The 19,037-nt window shown below is 33.6% G+C and overlaps 1 protein-coding gene across 2 annotated transcripts in view; it reads right to left on the bottom strand.

Annotated features, from left to right (window-relative positions):
- Window positions 1-2,733: 2,733 nt before the first annotated feature.
- Sugb (Sugar baby transporter) overlaps window positions 2,734-19,037 on the bottom strand; it is a 31,028-nt gene continuing 14,724 nt past the window's right edge. The window contains exons 6-7 of one of the 2 annotated variants that reach the window (XM_074176896.1): window positions 14,526-14,694; window positions 2,734-5,284 (exon numbers count right to left, since the gene is read on the bottom strand). In XM_074176896.1, coding sequence (XP_074032997.1) covers window positions 5,196-5,284; window positions 14,526-14,694 — 258 coding nt within the window. In that variant the 3' untranslated portion in view covers window positions 2,734-5,195. Of the gene's footprint in view, window positions 5,285-6,642; window positions 13,042-14,525; window positions 14,695-19,037 lie in introns of those variants that run through there. The other variant, XM_074176895.1, reaches the window with a different exon arrangement.

The following is a 19,037-nucleotide window of genomic DNA, read 5'->3' as shown; positions in this document are numbered from 1 at the left end:
CAAAAATCATAAATATTATTATATTCGCGATTATGCTGATGATACTAACCTATTGTTGACAGGTGCAAACTTACCACACATAATTGAACATGGTAGTATGTATTGTAATAGAAAGGACAAAAAACTTTTTTCTGGAAAATTGATTTTAAATGATGAAAAAACAGATTGCGTCATGTTCACACAGCATGGAGACACCGAAGAGCATCACTTTCAATGATTTTAGAGTGACCTGCAACACCTCTGTGAAGTTTTTGGGTATATATATCGATGACACCTTAAGTTGGGAAATCAAATAGACAATCTCTGCAGAAAACTTTCTTCAACTACATATGCTATGACAATTCTCAAAAAAACTGTTGACAGTGATGTTTTGATGACTGTCTACTATGCTAATTTTTACTCTGGAATAAGGTTTGGTATTATCATTTGGGGCTCCAGTCATGAGCTGAACAGAGTATTTCTCTGCCAAAAAAGGGTAATCAGAATACTTTTTCGTATGAAGGTCAAAGACTCATGTAGAGGAATCTTTAAAATGAACAAATTATTAACAGTACCAGCGATATACATTTATGAGTCATTAAAATTGTTAGTAAATCAACCAAGCTACTTTGAAAAGCATCCTAAAATACATAAGTATGGAACAAGATTTAGGAATGATTTTTTATATCCGATACATAAAAAATGTCTATATGAAAGAAGTACTGTCTACAGGGCGATTACATTTTTTAATTCTCTCCCACAGTATATAAGAGACATTGGGATGGCCAGCAGTTTTCTGAAGTCTGTGAAAGAATGTTTATGCAATATAGAGCCTTATACTATAAATGAATATTTCAACAGTTCATTTTAAATTTTATTTTTATTAATTTTATACTTATATGTGTATGTGGCGTGTTTTATTCAAATTTTGTATCTTATTACTCTTTTGTAATTTTGTTCACTGACGTATTACTCGGACAAAGTATTTCTTTTAACAATATTTACATATAATCGTATGGGGGCGACAGCTGATTAACGAAAAAAAAACAGATTTTAAACAGACTCTAGAAATATCTGAATATCTATCTATCAATCTATGAACATATATATTGAAAACACGCTTTTTTTACAGTATTGTCACACTTAATAGTTGTTCCAACTGCATTAACTAATTTCTAGTTTATAATGAAAATTGTAAATATATATTTCTTTGGCTAAAGGTAGTTTGTGGCTATTAAGAAGAGCTTATGATGTACTGTTTGGAACCTTTGGTGTAGTAATGAATATTACTGTAGTTTTTTCCCAATACCAAATCATTATTTTTAACACCTCGACACGTGTTTCGATTAGTAAAAGGAGTTACAGTTTTGTTTGGAGCGAGTTGTTCTATTCATCACAACTATTATTTGTGTTCTGTGCAAGGACTTGAATCAGGAACTAATTTTATATTTTAATTGAATCGTGACACAGAATACATGTGTCACGATGTGAACACAAATAGTAATAGATTATGGGTTCCCCCCTCTTGGTAACTTTTCAAGAGAACAATATATCGAGGTCGGCAAAATTCACGAAAGAAGTCTTCATTTTTACTGCTTTTTAATAAGAAATTCATCCGTGCTGCATCACTCATCGCCGAGAGGACGCTACAAACTTTTTTTCGAATCGAAAGAGGTTTTTGTTGACACCCCGATCAATAGGTGACTCAATTCACGATGCAACACTCAATCAATCAACCAATCAATGTACTTTATTGTCTAAGAGGAAAGACTCTTGTTGACAAAGCATGGTTTATATGTACAATACAATAGTATATGCCTATTAATTTGTCAGTGATTTATATAAAATGGTTAAAATTTGCAGATATAAACAATAGATAATACATATATCTTTGGTCTAGTTGTAAAAAGAACAAAAAATAAAAATATAAGTAAAAATATATAAAAATTTTTTCATCTCTCGATGAAATCACACATAAATATAGAATACAGATAATTTAATCTCATAGATAAAATGCAAAAAGCTACAGTTAGCCCAAGATACTGTCACTATAATACTCCTGCAGGCTGTAGTATCCTTTAGTTAAAAATATGCTTTTGACGGTTTTCCCACAGATTCTCGGGCATGATATATTTTTTACTTGGCTCGGCAGATGATTGAAGAGTTTTTTACTCTCAAATATGAGAGAGTGTTTGGTTAATGTCGTTTCACTTATGGAAATCGGTTCAGAAATTTCAAAGTAATTAGTAGTTATATATCTGAAAACAAACGATAAATATATTTTTACTCCAATAAGTTCACATTCACTTTCTCACAATAAGGTCTTTATACAATTTTATTCCTTACATTATGAAATGTTCCGGTAATTTCGTTGCAAACACCTCTGACGATTCATCAGAACTAAAAGTAACTCTTGAAGAGGAAAGGTCAACTTCAATTTTCAGTTCGTATTTTATAAGATCAGTTCCTTTGAAAAATGCTTGTGTTCCTTCGGAAATATATGTTCAAGTTCGAGATACATTTCTTCATATTTTTTTCATGATATTTGCAGTTTTTTTAGGAGTTTTACTGAGAGGTAGGAATGACAAATATTTTTATTAAGAGGCAAGCCAGAATAACTGAACCACTAATCTGTCACGAAAGTTTTCAATTTCTAAAATAAATTTTTTAAAAAATGAAGGAAGATACCGTCGTCTCTCATACTTACCTATAGCAGGTTTTCAAAAGTCAAAGGGATAGAAAGAACTTGTCATGTTGAAAAAAAAAGTTTATTTAGTAACAGAATCATTAACAAAATAATTAAAATTTCAAAACTGGCAATCAAAAAAGTATCAAGCCCCTTTCAACATTTGAGTTGTTTTCCATAAAAGTCAACATTTGATAAATATTAATCTCTAAAGATAGTGCAACAAATAAAATAAATAAAAACCAAATATTTGAAGAGCTAAAGTAGAACTTCCATAAACACCATTATTTCGTTTTATATTTGAATAAACAAATTCCGTAATAAATAGTAAATAATAGTGTGGAAATATTTTATAGTCTCACAAAAACTGAATACCAAGATCTCCTTTATCAGTTAAGTCGAGGATTTTGATTCAACAAATTATGATTAGGAATAACAATTATCTTATCAGTAAAATTGAAAGAGATGGTCTACATAATACAATAAGTTAGTCTCGCATTATCTTTCAAAGTTGCGCAACTATTGCAAACAATTTCAAGTAAGTACCTCACACTGGCATTCAAATGAATATAAATATTCGTTTCTTTGGTTTATCAATCAAGACACCTGTTTTAAGTGACAATCACTATTGGTTTATTAAGCAAACAATAGTTTTTTGTGAAAAATTTCAAACAGGCAAATTGATTTAGGTTTTTTACACTCGGACACAGGTTTCTAGGACTGAGTCTGAAGATGTATCTCATGAAATTTCCGAATTTGTTTTTCAAAAAGAACAAAAAGGAATGTATAGTCTGTTTTGAAAATAGTATTGAGCAGATAGTTTTTTTGAGACTGTGTCTAGGAAGAAATGCATGAACAAAATACATGATTGAATAGAGATATTTATTTCATATCCCCCCAAATGTTTCAGTCTGAGAGAATTCTTAGTAAACTACTATTTTATTCGAGGGCCATTACAACTTTTCACAAAATTCCTTTCGGATTATTTTTGGATAATAGAAAGTCGTGAATATATGAAATAAGCTGTGAGAACTAACAAAATATATATCGGTCTGACTAAGCGAGCCATTGAAACTAGTTTCAAAGAACACGCGGCGCATATCCGATTTCGGAGACCCAAGGTCGCCTCCCAAACAGCCATTTGTTTACCTCTTTATGAATCACTCTGTCAAAATTAGGGGAAACTTTCGCGAGATACTTTCTCGCAAATTTCTACTCGAACTCATTGATGTGTATCAAAAAGTGAAAGTGTACCCTGTTGGTTGGTGAAAGGCACGTCGAGAATAGTAAATTGCAGTTCTGGTGTTTGCCAAAAGTGCTCGTTTTGAATCTCTTGCAAGCATTCAAAAAGTAATCTTCTCAACATTTTTTCCACTTTGAAGCTAACTTCTCGAAAACATGCTTTTAGAAAGCTTCAAAAGCTACACTCTAGGTTAATGGACTGACACCTACCAGAAAACAACTATTCCCCTGTTTTCGGGCTGTCAGTGCAAGGTAGTGTCGTCTATCATCAACATAAAGTCAATAATTTTTGATAATTGAAAAAATCGAATTCCTTCAGGGTATCATTCTTTGAACTAGGCTGAAGCAAACGACAACCATGTTTGTCATCGCCCCACCAGCCTGTTAACGAGACAACCCCCAAAAATTACTACCTCCACGGTATGAATATATTTCAAGGAAAATTGAAATGAGTACGATATTTGAATGGAGAGATATGAATCATTTCGATGAAATCCGACTGACTAAAACTTTATTCTTCAACAAATTCAGTTATATGATCTTCACATTAGCTTTTATGTGTTTTAAAGTAAGTGTGTTGAATGAGAAATCGCCTACTATTTCTCTCTGCACTTTTCACTGTAAGTAGGCAACTAGATGATACCAGCTGATTGATTTTTATACAACCCTTGATCTTGACAAATAATTCTGTAAATTTGTATTAAAAAAGGAGCTGTTTAATAGTATATAGCTGCCCATATTTTTGCCAAATTAGTGATCTAGTAGCAGATTTTTTTTATGTACATGTAGTTCAACCCTTCTTATGCAATATATTTATGGATGTTGTCACATCCTTAATATTTATTAATAGCGGTAAACCATTATTAGGATGCGAAAATTTGAGCACCCTTCTCCTGTTCCTTCGTATTCGCACATCAATTATTAATTTAGATTTGTTTTTCTTCTCAAAACAGACTGTACAATTTAAATCTAAAGAACAAGGAGCCAGCCCTAAAACAAAAAAAAAAATTGCAAAAAAAGTATAATAATACTGAATTGAGGTGAATGAAAGGGAGGGTCAAACTGAACATGAAAAGGAAAATTTAAAATGAGATTCTCAATCTTCGGATCGTAGGAAAACATTCCTGCGTGAGATCCATCCTTTTCTTTTTGTCAGGCCCTACCTTTTATCGTTATTAAATTACTACCCTGAATATCCCAATTTTATTTTAAGGTGTTTTCACACCTACCGACTGACTTGATTTCTATCATTAACTAATATTTTCTAATAAACTTCCATACGCTGCCGTCAAGTGTCTACGTACGTCAATTCTTGCTGGTCGTCATAGTGAACTTTTTCCAAGGCAACTTTTGGTGGTGAATATTGCTCTCTGGAATCTGAAAAAAAAGGAGGGAAAAATGATTAGAATCATGAGGTTTTATAAAATGGCAAAATCGTTTCAGAAATGCTGATGATGTCATCAACGTTTTCATGTTATGAATTTATTAGGGAGAAAAATTACCATACTTCAATCTAAAATATAAAGACTAGTTTATAATATATCTTCTGCGAAAATTCCATATCAGAACAGTCCTCAAACCCAACAAAAGAAAAATTTATTTATTTACTTATGTCATCTATGCAAATATCTCAGGCAGGTAATTTTATATGACAGGTAAGTCCTAAAAGCTGATTACGATCTAAATAATCTTAAAATTACATACAGTTAATTATCAGCTATAGCATATAATTTGGAGCTTTAATAATAAAACCTTCTTTTATATTAATGTTGAAGAATTCAACAAACACTTTGTGAGATTTTCACTGAACAGTTTTGAAAAAACCTAACACGTTTCGCTATGCAAAAGCTTCTTCAGGCGTATCTATACTCTAGAGGAAATCTCGCAATGAAGTGTTTCCTGAATATGTCACAGATGTTCATCAAGTATTTCAATGTTTAAGAAGTCTGCATCTAAACTTTGGCTGAACAGTATAGATATGAAGGTGTCAAGTGATTTTATGAAACATGTAAATTAAATAAATTTCTTGAAAGAAAATTGTCTGATTTAAATTATTTTATTTTTTGATTGAAACGTTTTTAAAAGTACTTGATTAATCTAATTTATCAACAGTGACAGCTAGTTAATGGAAAACAAGATTTTAGCAGTGTTTTTCGACATCTATATAGAAAAGGCATTGAGTAAAAAAAATTGGAGCCCATTTCTGTATTCGCGATCCAAACAAAATTTTTCAAGTGTTATTCATTGAATTGATGCCGTACTATACTACCAATTACCCGAAAATCATCTCGAAACCATTTTTGAACATTCTTTTTCTTTTTCTTTTTTAGATACTATTCCAAAAAGATGGCACAACTATTAACAGAGGTTTTGAATGAAAGAAATTATTGAAAATAGAGGGAGACCTGAATATGTCAAACTGAAAAATAAATCTGTTGAGAACAAGCAAGTGTTCAAGAAAACAAAAGATGTAAGGTGATTATATTCAGTGTGTGTCACATTGAACTACCATTAGAAATTGAGTACTGGATCCTCCGGGAGGAGGGAATATTAAGAGCAGAGAGTTGCTTCACAGATGGATCAAAAACACCTTCTGGTTCTGGTGCAGATGTTTTCAGTAGCAGACTCAGGACAGAGATATCAACCTGCCTAGGAACCTATGCGAATATATTTCAAGCAGAAATTTACGCTATTGAATTGTGTGCGGAGAAATTGGATGAATCCAACCTCATATACAAGTCAATAAAAATATTCTCGGACAGTCAAGGACGTTTTGCAAACAAAGACTGAACACCTGGATGGCAAGAAGATTTATGGACTTCTGGCAGAATCTTCCAAGATTGGCTCACTCCAAGGCGTTTATTCACCCTTCGAAGCAACACTTGTTGGACTACAGTAGGGATGAACTACGATGTCTCACAGGACACTGTTATTTGAATCATCATATGCAGAGACTTGGACTGTCGGAAGACAGTGTGTGTGTCGCCTCTGTTTGGAAAGTGATGAAACAACAGAGCACATACTTTGTGCCTGCCCCGCTGGGGACCGAATCAGGGTTTCAGACTTCAGCAGAGCCGTACTCCTACCATCTGACCTGAAAGACCACTCACCATACAAATTAATCGGCTTTGTTAATAAGCCGATTAGTTTGTATGGTGTCGAATGTAAATAGGTGTGAGCCACAATAAACCCTTGCGGGTTGCGGTAGGGGGTCGAATAGACCCACTCACTTTGATCCTAACCTAACCATTAGAAGTTTCACATGAAGGAAATCAAAAGAGATGTGCTTCATGATTAATGATTATGGGGAAACAAAGAAAAGAAAAAGTTTATATACCAATAAACGCAGACAAACTGAACAATTACTATTGCTTTATAAAAGACAAATTAACAAAAACATACCAATTCCATGTAATCTGCTGACTCATTTAAAAAACATTTGTATCACTGATAAATTTATTTTAGATAACTTTAGAAATTATTCATAATTTTAAAAAAGCCGTTGATATAGGCGAAATTTCAAATTAATTTTTGATAACCTTCCTAATATCACATAAGAAATCTACATTTGTCCCATTGCACAAAGGTGGTGATCTCAGTGATCCATCAAAAGTATGCCCTATATGTCTCATTCTGACTAGCCAAGCTAATAGAGAAACTGGTTAAAATAAGATTAACATAAGCAATAGCCACTTCAGCTTTCAATCAAAAAAGAACACCACCCACGATGCTATCTGTTCTTTGTCATACAATGTTTATGGAAATATCGATAAAAAATAGTCATCAGCAACAGTGTTCTGTGACTTTGGTGAAGCCTTTGACTGTGTAGATCACGAAATACTGCTGAAAAACTCTTATCACTATGGCATCCATGGAATTACTTCGAAATGGTTCGACAATTATCTCACAGGAAGAAGTAAGATTGTGAAAACCTTATCATCCTCATCAGAAGGCGAAATGAAAAATGGCGTACCACAAGGTTCAATACTGGGACCGATACTTTTCTTGTTATATATAAACGATTCAACATTTATCGATATAGAAAGAAAATTTATCCTATTCGTCGATGATATTATAGCGTAATAAAACTTTATGTAATCCCCACGAGATTAAAAGCTCAAATAAAAAAAAAAAATACTGGTATGACTCTAATCTGCTGTTATTTAATGTTTCCAAAACAAACTTAATATCATTCCGCTGCATTATTGACAGCATACCGTTAGAACGCAGAAAGAAACGCAGACAAAATGATCGAAAACAGACCTGATTCTAAACTTTTGCTGGTAATAATTGACAATAAACTAAAATTCGCCTATCATATTGTAACCCTCAATAAAAAGGTAGCTTTAGGGTGTTGGCAGTGAGAATAACTTATAAGGAACTTGGTTTGTCTGCCGATAAATCGGCTTATTTGTCAATCATTGATTCTCATTTAAGATATGGAATTTCCTTCTGAGGAATATGTTGCAAACTCAAGACTTTTTTTTATTATACAAAAAAGAGCTATAAGATTCATGTGGTGTCAATGCCAAAAGTCGGGGCTCCACCAAACCCTTGTATGAGCTACATAAATTTTCAAGTCTTTGTAGCAGGGGAGCCTACGATGCAAAATGGGGTTTACTCGAGCGTCAATGAGACATATTAGGTTGCAAAGCTTAGATGATAAGAAGAAAAAATGTTAAATACTATATACCTGTTCATCGGTGGGGGAAGCGGCTATAGATTTTTAAATATGTAAAAAATACTGTTGCATGGACATACTCGAGCGCGTCAGATATTGATAGCATCAATGTCCTACGTATTTTTAATAATGTTGGTATGTTAATCTGATCGTTTGTATGATGTGGGAGGTTGTACGTAAGGTTTAAAAGTAAAAAGAAAAAAAATTATTCGAGCGCGTCAGATTTTTTAAGGGGGTGTTGAGTGCAACAAAAAAAAAGCTCTCATTCAATAATCTGGCGATTTCGATCTGACGCAAACTCGCGGCCATTATTAAAATGTGCAAAAAAATTCACCATTTTGAAATACTCAAGCGCGTCAGATTAAGATATATTTGGTTCAACTTTATGTTTTAGACATGCCGTCTCATAATCTGACGATCATCTAGAGAGATTCACTTAATCTGACAAAAACAATATTTTTTTTTACTTTTTTTTTAAATTCATTGTACTGAATTAATTGAAAAGCTCAGGAAATAGCATGCAAATAAATAAGTGGATGTTTTTTAAGTATAATACTTGTATTTATAAGAAAATATTTTTTTTTAAATGCTCAAAAAAATTAAATTTTTATAATCGATTGATTAGGTAATTAATGAAGAAAAGAGAAATGAAACTTTCTATGTTTTTTACCACTTTTATTTGTAACTAACGTTACTGCAGTTTCGTCATATAAGGACGAAAACATAAACACATAAGTTTGAAAATGTCATTATAGGACGAAACTGCAGTAACGTTAGTTACAAATAAAAGTGGTAAAATACATAGAAAGTTTAATTTCTCTTTTCTTCATTATGATTTCCTACCACGTAGTAACGCTACACCCATCAATTAATTGATTAATTAATGATCATCTTGATCACGAACGAGTCTCTGTGATCAGCTGCGATGACAACAGAATTCAGAGTGGGGACGGAGTGAGAGAGTAATAGATAGAGAAAAAGTGAATAGAGGAATAGAAGCTCGGAGAGGGAAATATAGGTATCACACAGCTGCACGCATTAAACTTTATCGACGAATTTTTGTTATTTTGGCTTGTGGAAATCGTCAGATAATATATTTTTCGTTATCCTTGAATTATTTTCTTCAAAATAAAAGAAATTAGCTAGGCTCGAGAATGTCGAAACGACGTTATTTTTTTACAACTTTGCTGCCCTCCCCTTTCTTTACGTCATTCTCAAATTGTCAGATTACTGGAATATACACTTTTTAGCAGGTAATTAACTCACCCTACCTTAATCTGACGCGCTCGAGAATTTTTGATGATCAATTTTTTTACTAATCTGATCCTTTATCCCTCACAGGCGGCCTTATATATAGGGCTCATATTTGGTGGAGGTACTTAACTGGGTATAAGGTATCCCCCTGTATATAAATCTGCCGCGCTTTAGTAAATCCCGAAATCCCCGCTTGGGCTCCCCTATTATTGGAATTTTCATTTTAGAAATAGTTTGATCAACAATTATTCATTGATTAATGGTTTGACTTTCAAAAACATCGAGCACTGATATTAATGAAGTGCTCGTAATTTCTTTAATAAAGTTTACCAACGTAATGTTTTTCTTAGGAATTGTTTCAATTTCGTTAATTTCTCTAAAATGAATCGGTGTTACCGATACCGATATATGCAAATACCTCATGAGATTCAGAATATTGAAAAATTTAGAAAATTCAAAAATTCTTCAACTAAGTGGATTCTCAAGACGGGACGTAATATTTTTAGTCATATGATAAATTCTAAGTGAGTATTTTTCATTTACCTCCTGATTATGTCATTTTTTCTACATATAATTTATAAAAAACCCAAATATGACCTGGATATGTCATTATATCACCTACAGGCAGGTTGAACTACTTCTGTGATTTTTCTGTTTGTTTTTTACATGTGTTACATTGTTTTGTAAGATTTTATTTTATAATGCAAATAACCATTATTATTATTATTACCAAATCATAAAATGAATATTTCCAAATACTTATTTCTCCCCACTACCTACGCTGTAGGTTCTGGTAAATGCCTACCGGAAAACAACTACTTCCTCGGCTAATACCACGCTAGATATTGAATTATATCTGACAGACATTTATGCAAGATACTTTACAGAGGTCAGTCTCACAGATGTTTCTCGTTCATCCAGCAGCAGGAACATGCTGAAATTATTCAAGTAGATCTGATCCAAAAGCAAAGTGCCTGAGACTCGATTAATTTCTGTGTAATTGATGACTTGCTAATTTTGTGGAAATTCATGATCACTTTAATGAAATGAATGAAAACACTTTTGTCTAATTTCTTTTAGTTATTTTATTTTTACGACCAGTTTCTACACCTGCAGTGTTCTACACTACAGTTTTGAACTTCGCCTCTTGGTTGTTATTTTCTATTTCACCCAATACAGACCATTATTATTATTATTATCAAATTTGAAGACGAGGTTATATAGGGAGTTCGTAGGTAAGCTGGAAGGGAGGGATAGTTAAAATGAATAAGGATGCCAACTATAAAATTCAACGCTGGAGATTATACATCTTAGGTAGGTTGTCTTTGCGACGACACCTAACTGTTTGGAGAATTTGAACAGTTTTTTTGCGGGGTTCAGAAGTAGGGAGTTTTTCTTGGTCCTTTTTTTTATGGTTGTAAGATCCTTGTTTATTTTTGTCAGCATATCAACATTTTGACAAGGCTGAAAGTTCCAGTAGAGGGATTAGTTTTCGGCAAACATATGCAGATTATATTCTTCCATTAGCTGCTGCAAGATGCAAAAATAGCAGAAAGAGTGGGAGCGAGTACCCAACCCTGAGGTTCGCCATTATTGACAATTTGGGTGTCCGAAGCGAATACTGTTAGGTGGTCATTTACACTGACAAATTGTGATCAATTGAAGAGATAGGCTTTGAGCCAGTCTGAAATTTGACCATTAAACCTATAGTATTGGGGTTTGGCGATTAGACAGTCAAGGTTAACAGTATCAAAAGCCCTCGACATATCCAATGGGGTAAGAGATACCACTTCTTGGTTGTCTAGGGCTTCGAGGAAATTGTCTGACATAGAGCATAATGTGGAGACTGTACTAGGTTGTTCTGGTTCTAACATCAGAAACTGTTTGGAAACTGCGCAAGACATGATGCGTACAAGCAAAAAATCTCAAACAGTCCAAAATAGTCTCGGACACTTGGTTGAAACAGAACGTATTTTGAGGAGACCACTGTGCCACCTATCGTATATATGTAGAGATGAAGACGAGAAAATACTGTTGGTCATGTCCATTTTGTTATGTAGCGTATCCTTGTAGTCAGTTCATATGTTATCTAACCTCAATCATCAATTATTTAAATCAAGTAAATAAAAAAACATCCTAGAAAATAGCCCCAACAAATTTCCACATAAATCCGAAATTATCCTCAATAAACCAGAATGCTCTTCATCAACTGTGCATGATCCTGATGTCCTAGAACCTGAATTTCGTAGAACCAGAAAAAACCTACTATGATCTCTACAGAAGCCTGACTGGTTCGAAGGTAGAATATGCTGTTCTTCAACAAAGTCTTACATCTGAGAAAGTATTTATTGGGCGAAGATCCTGAGGATATTTACTTTTGTACAGGGCTTCTTAGGTATGGGTTTGACAACTGATGTATCCCACTGTTGGGGAACCAGCCCGTTTCAAGTGATGAATTGATAATTTGTGTGAGGCGCAAAAGGCAATGCTGGACTAATAGGGTTAAACTCAAAAGATGCTGAAGAAAAAGAGTTATTGTAGAAGCTTTTGATGTAATTGTATTGGCTGTAGTTACTGTAGTTACTGAGTAAATAAAATGATCATCGATAATATTGGTTTTTTTATGTCAAGGTCAGAGGGGCATCTTTTATGTCGAGATCAGAGACCAGAAATGTGGATTTATTCTTACTGCTAATACTTGATAGAGGTCTTGACAGGTAGAGTTGGAAAATTAATCTGAAGAATGTAATTCTCCAGTACCAGAACTGAAGTACTGTCTCTCGACGCGGGTTTCGCCATCCGAGTTGAAACTAAAACTGTCACTGTTCTAGTCACATCTCGGCGATGTTAAAAGTAAATTTTCGTCATCTAATGACACTAACTTCTTTGCGAGACAGTGTCCTACTTCTTGTGTGTATGAAGTGTTTCAATTCGATTCACAGAGGCATGTTTCTTTAATTTCCATCTGTAGGAAATTTCATACAAACGCCGGTCCTGTACACTTGCTACTTCTGGTAATCAGACACCAGATGTTTGACCTACAACCTTTTCAATTAACTATCAAAGCTTCGAGTTTAACAATCTATTTAAACAATTGACACAAATCATAGAGTATAATTGCTAGTCTGAGTGGTCTGGATCAACGGAGCGGTTTCAAGGTCTTTATCTTCTGAAGCGATCGCAAACTTGACAGGGGATGCTGCGAAACGAGAAATTACTTCATTAGGATATATACCCATTACTTGAGGCGATAAAATAAAAAATAATTATATGAAACCGTACTCGACATTTATCATTTTGATGTGATTGTAATGTATGGTCCTAAAAAAGAGATTTTTGTTTATTTGAGGTGATCTTGTAAACATATTTAGTAGCAAATGAATAACGAAAAAAGAACTTGGAAAATTGAATTTCATTGAGGAAATTGTGGAAAATATGTTTATATTCTTATCCTGACATTTTCAGTCCAAGCATTTTAAACACTGTAAAAAGGAAAACACATATCGGGGGTCTGACCTTGTATCACAAAGTTGATAACAAGAAATTTATTCCATAATTTACATTGAAATGTCTGTGTTGCATCATATTCTATGGAATTAATTATGTATTATCAAAAGGCTTATCATCATAAATAATAAATTTTTGTGTGGAGACAATAGAAAAGTACTCTTCCTCAAAAAGATGAGATATTACAGTTCAAAGTAGACAAATGAATCTGATTTTCGATTCAATGGATTTGTCTTCGCCCGGAATTGCAGAAAAACTATTATAACGTTTTAAAAATTGGAAACAAAAAATCAAATATTAAAGGAATTGACAACGTTCGGTTATCAGGTTATGACAGTAGTCATAATGGATGCCAAGGCAATTGAGGTTATAACATCTGTGATTATGCAAACATGAACAATTATTCTGTTATAATAGAAGCAAAGTCAGCAGTATGCTTCACAGTGTTATTTACAATGCTTCGAGCGGGAAAATCGAATTTTTCACAATGAAGCCATAATGCAATCAGAGTTCGAAATAGTGACAATCAATCCACTGTGGATGAAGAAGAAAACACATGGGAAAGTGTCAGTGTTGCCAGGTCTTTTGGTCTTGCAGTAGATCTCCTGTTTTGATTCTCGAGCTACTGTTCTTTAGTTTGAGACTTAAAATTTAGTTTACTTTCTATAATAATGATTAAATGACTGTAAATAGTGGAAATGACTATGTACATAGTATGTACTTTTTCTAGTGTTTCTGTATTAGCAAATTACCTGGTCCTGTTAGTATGGCCTGACTTTGTGCTTCACGAACACAATATAAATAAGTTGATATAACTCGGCTAGTAACTTCCTTTTAATGTTAATTTGATTTTGAATGAGTGTTTGATTAATTTTTACTGCATGCTGCTGCTCTAAGAATAAATAATGTAAAGAAACATATGAGAAGGCTATTTCATAAGTAATTAGTCTCAATGAAAATAATAAAATTTCATCAATACAGTTTTATCACAATTTCCAAAATATAAAAGTGTATCTGTTTAGAATTTATTGATCACTCAGTAATATATCTTAAGTGAAATAATGGCAAAGACATTAAAATATTTATTCAATATGGCACCAGCAGTATAACTGCCTCAATATTAGGTATAAATCGCCATCTCTAAAAAATATTATTTTTTACTCAAATCCTCGTTACCTTTCAAAGATAATAAATACTGGACAGCGACATGTAGAACACATGCTACGAAGGCACCGTAACCAAAGTAGCGGAATGTAAGGGGTCCTCCCAAATTTTTGTAGGTCCAACCGGCAAGTAGGCTTCCTAGCGATACTCCGACACCTTCAAAAACAGCGCCTACCAATCCCTAAAAAAATGTTTCAAGTTATTGATAATATTCAAATGGATGCATATGCACTGGACTTGATAATTAAAGTGGGTCAAGCTAATTGACACAGTTATATGTAGAGGTAAAGTTTATAACTGATTCAATTGCATTAAATAATAAAATTGAAAGTCCCAAGTTATTCTATTCAATAGAATACACTGTGTATATTGTAATAGTTCTAGCGATAGCGTCGGGTTTGGAATTAAAAAAAAAGAGGGTTTCAAAGTGATCAATTTTCTCAATAAGTAATTTGTATCTCATTAGTTTTCTCAAGAAAGATCGAACAAAAGTAGAAAAAATTGCGCTCAGATATGACCTGTCACCAATCACACTCTAGATAAAAAAATGGGTTACCCCGACCTTCAAATGATTTGCAAGATCATGATCAAATGCAAGGTAGCTGTCTAGTAGTGAGGAGAAAAATGCGAACAGTTTGTACATCAACTTTTTCTTATGACTCATGATTCTTCGAATGATCTTCAGAAGTTAATTTAAGATTAACTCAAGGTCACATCAGGTTGTACTTCTTTGTAATTGAAAAATATAGATTCCCACTCAAAATCTACTCTAGACCTTCAAATAATTCGCAAGGTCGAGGTGAAATCAAAAGGCTTACCAGAACTTTTGGATCACCTTTAAGACAGATTTTTCTCGTCATACAACCTCAAACTAAAGACCTAAGATAATTCCCAATATTTCTTATTGATAGCGAGATATTTACCATGTATAGATTACAATGTTTTGATATAATACTGATACATTTCAAGTTACACTATAAATGACACATGAAGTTTTCAGAAGTTCATATTTCATGTTGTAGTTTCTGTTGATACGTCTGATAAAAATTTATATATGTTATGATATGTTGTTTATTGACCTTCTCCATTCATAACCAAGGTGACATGAAGTAAACAAGGATCAAATGCCAATGCTGATGCTGCAGAATCAACACCTGCTAATACATGGTTCTTTGAAGAAGACACAAAGACTCTTTATTCTGTTTGTTTCAATTTCAGTTAATGTAAACAATTATTTTCCTATAATACCGTCCTGTGTGACGAAATAGTTAGTTACAAATTATTGGACTCACATACAAGTTCATTACTTTATATTATTGTGTATTCTGTAACTCAAAGGAACACAGTACTGTATCCCTATTTTCAAAATAAATATATCTCAAAAGCGAGATATAACAAATTGGCGCAGTCGGTAGGACACTAAACGGAACAAGAAGCAGCGTAACCGGTAGTGGTGGATCCCAATCATTCAAAGGAAGAACCAACAATCCCAGTCCACGGGACCACAGAAGGACGGTCTCTTCAACGGCGGAAAAACACGCGCAAGCTAACTTCTCCCGGAGCTTGTGAAGTAGGATTTCATCCTCTATGGACAACGTTTGGCGAGTGAAAAAGAATTATCACGACTTCTTCACATTTTTGAAACTGAATATTTATTTATAAGTAAAAAACCAGTTCTATTGTAAAACGCACCTTACAAACTCAATACAAATTTTTCAATCATACCTGAGTATGATGAAGATCAAATCTTCATCAATACATTTTTACATGCTAGTAATTCTGCTCAACGCATGGCTGTACAAGATCAAAAAATGTTGGTAACATTACATATCAAAAACTTATATTTCAAAAGCGAGATATAACATAAATGGTGATTAATCTTGGCATTATCTTGGCATTTGTAGAGGAATGCACTTTAAATTATAATCGATTGATCGTATGTTTTTTATCATTTCACAAGACTCAGTCAGTTGATAATAAACAAGATTCATTTACCACAATAGTGGGTTTTCCATGAAGTCATAAAGTAAAACTGTGACTCATTTATTTGAATATGATCAACCACAATCGCTACTATATCTTTTCAGAGTTTGCAACAAACTAACTCTTGAATTCATTCGATATTAGCTTGTCAACTTTTTCTGTTTTCTGCTGATTCTGTTAGCCAGCTGTTGCCCCCTTACGGACGAAAACCCTCAGAAGTCGAAACTTGTGCGAGCCAAGGTTTAACGAGGTCTTATCTGTCAACGTCCGATTCCTAGTAAATACAAAATTCTACAGTTGGATCCGAGCCAACATTCACATAGCGGTTGATTAAATCAGTAAAATGAACTACTTACTCTTATCAACCGACTACCAACCTTCAAATAACTTTGTGATTTCCATTCAGTTTTTACCGAATAGTTCTACTCTACTTTTTGGGTTTTGAGAACGAAATTATACTTTCCGAAACATTAACCATCTAAACCAAGCCAAGTAAATACTTAAATCTCGTTTATTTTATTTTTAATTTGTAGGCAAAATTTATAAATACAGACACATACGAAAATGAACAACAACAATAGAATATCGAGTCATTTTCGAAAGTGATTTTTTTGGTTTTCAGTAAGGAAATGGAAACGTTAACCATTTAAAGCAAGCTAAGTAAATTAATTGAATGTTTTTCTATTTATTACTTGATTTGTAGGTCCAATTTATGAATATAAGTCAATGATAAATTGGAAATAGACCAAATTATTTTTCCGCAACTAGATTCAAAGTAGGTTCTTTTCTCAAAGCTTCTTTAGCGAAATAAGCGTTGAGAAAACAATAATTGGAATCGTCAGCCGATGAATGAAACTTCTTCAGAGGTTTACACATCCTGAGTTCATCTCAGGATGTCATGGGAGATAAACTCAGGTTATATAGACCTGTAGCCACTCGTCCCAGCAAAACGTCAGGAAGAAATTCCAAAAACCGACGGCCTTCACACTCGAAAAATAATGACACTGAAAATATAAATTCATAGTCATGAAGGTCCCAGATGAAGAAAATTATACTAATTACTATGTTAATTGTTATTTTAGGTATCTTGATCTCTATTGTAAAGTCAATACATTAGTTATCTTCTATGATTACCATATCTTTAATGAAGGCACAACGATATCTACTTGTGTCCTAGTTGCTGACTGTAATAATTAGATAAAAAAAACAATGATGAATAAGTTTAATTAGTAGGAAAAGAAAGTTTTTGGCTTTCTACTACTCCATCTTGTTACAAAAAAATGTGGGAATCTGCCTTCCTTTCTTTGGAAGATTCCCACATTTTTTTTGTGACAAAATGGAGTAGTAGAAAGCCAAAAACTTTCCCAGAAATCAGTCATTTCTGAAAATATAACCCTTTCAATATATAATTAGTACTGAGAATTCTCATGATGTTGAGAAAAACAGTCGTACAGTTTATTAAGGCAGTTTGTTGAGAAAGAATTAAAGATTTGTTTAATTTCAGCTTGTTAGCTATGAACCACTGTTCAGCTATCTCCTCAATTTCTTCCGAAACGGTTTCTAGGTATAGTTTTCCATGGAACGGTAGATTCCCATTACTATGATGTTAAATGAATAAAATCAACTTGTAACTGAATTATATTGTTAACATCCTCTGAATAAATATCTTAAAAGGTAAGCTAGTGTTTTGAAAGGTCACATAGGAGCAGTTTTGATCTAGTGCTGAATTGAAACGTAACAAGAGTGACCCTATTTTGGGTACTTAGCTCTTTGGGTACGCTCAGACAGCTTCCAACCAGTCTGGAGAAGACTTGAAATGAGCTGAGCGCCTTTATTGTCGCCTGGCTGTCGGAGAATATGGCAATGATTTTATTTGTGAACTTCTGCCTGTTTATTTCCCCTATACAGTGTTCGATGGCCGCTACATTTGATTTCTTGTTGATTATCACATTTCTAATGATAGGTAAAGTAAAATTATATTCTATTTATACAGGGTGAGCCATCGAAAATTTGACATGTAGGTTTTGGGTACTTATCTTGCAAATCCTAAAAAACGCTCAGACAGGTCGATTTTTATTGAGGAGGAAACAGTTTTTTCCCATTTACAGCGTCGTCACTTCAACCCTGGAGCAGAGGGGTGAACAACCCTTAAAATTTCAATAGGGAACTGGGTCAGTTGCACATCGTTTGAAAGATCTTGAAATTCTCTGAACAATGGTGTACATCTTTCTTTTAATTTGGACGAACATTAATAAATTCAGAGTTGAAGTTACTTCATTCTCATTTTAGCATATGCTCAAAATTGTCACCTCCAGCTTCCATGCAATAATAAAGATTCTGCTGTAAACGTTCTCGAACATTGTGGAGCATTTCTGGGGTGATTTGGCGACATTCATTTGTGATTCGTTGTCGTAAATCTTCAAGTGATGCAGGAATACAGTGAATTCTGCCTTTCAAATGTCCCCACATGAAGAAATCTAACGGCGAATGTTCTGGTGATCGTGGTGGCCATTCGATAGTGCCTCGCCTCCCAATCCAGTG

Source organism: Leptinotarsa decemlineata, unplaced genomic scaffold, assembly GCF_025532065.1.
Source record: "Leptinotarsa decemlineata unplaced genomic scaffold, Ldec_3_MD MMD2_tig00002082_RagTag_RagTag, whole genome shotgun sequence".
Lineage (NCBI taxonomy): Eukaryota > Metazoa > Arthropoda > Insecta > Coleoptera > Chrysomelidae > Leptinotarsa > Leptinotarsa decemlineata.
Note: the sequence above shows the minus strand (reverse complement) of the source record. Positions and strands in the feature narration are given on the sequence as shown.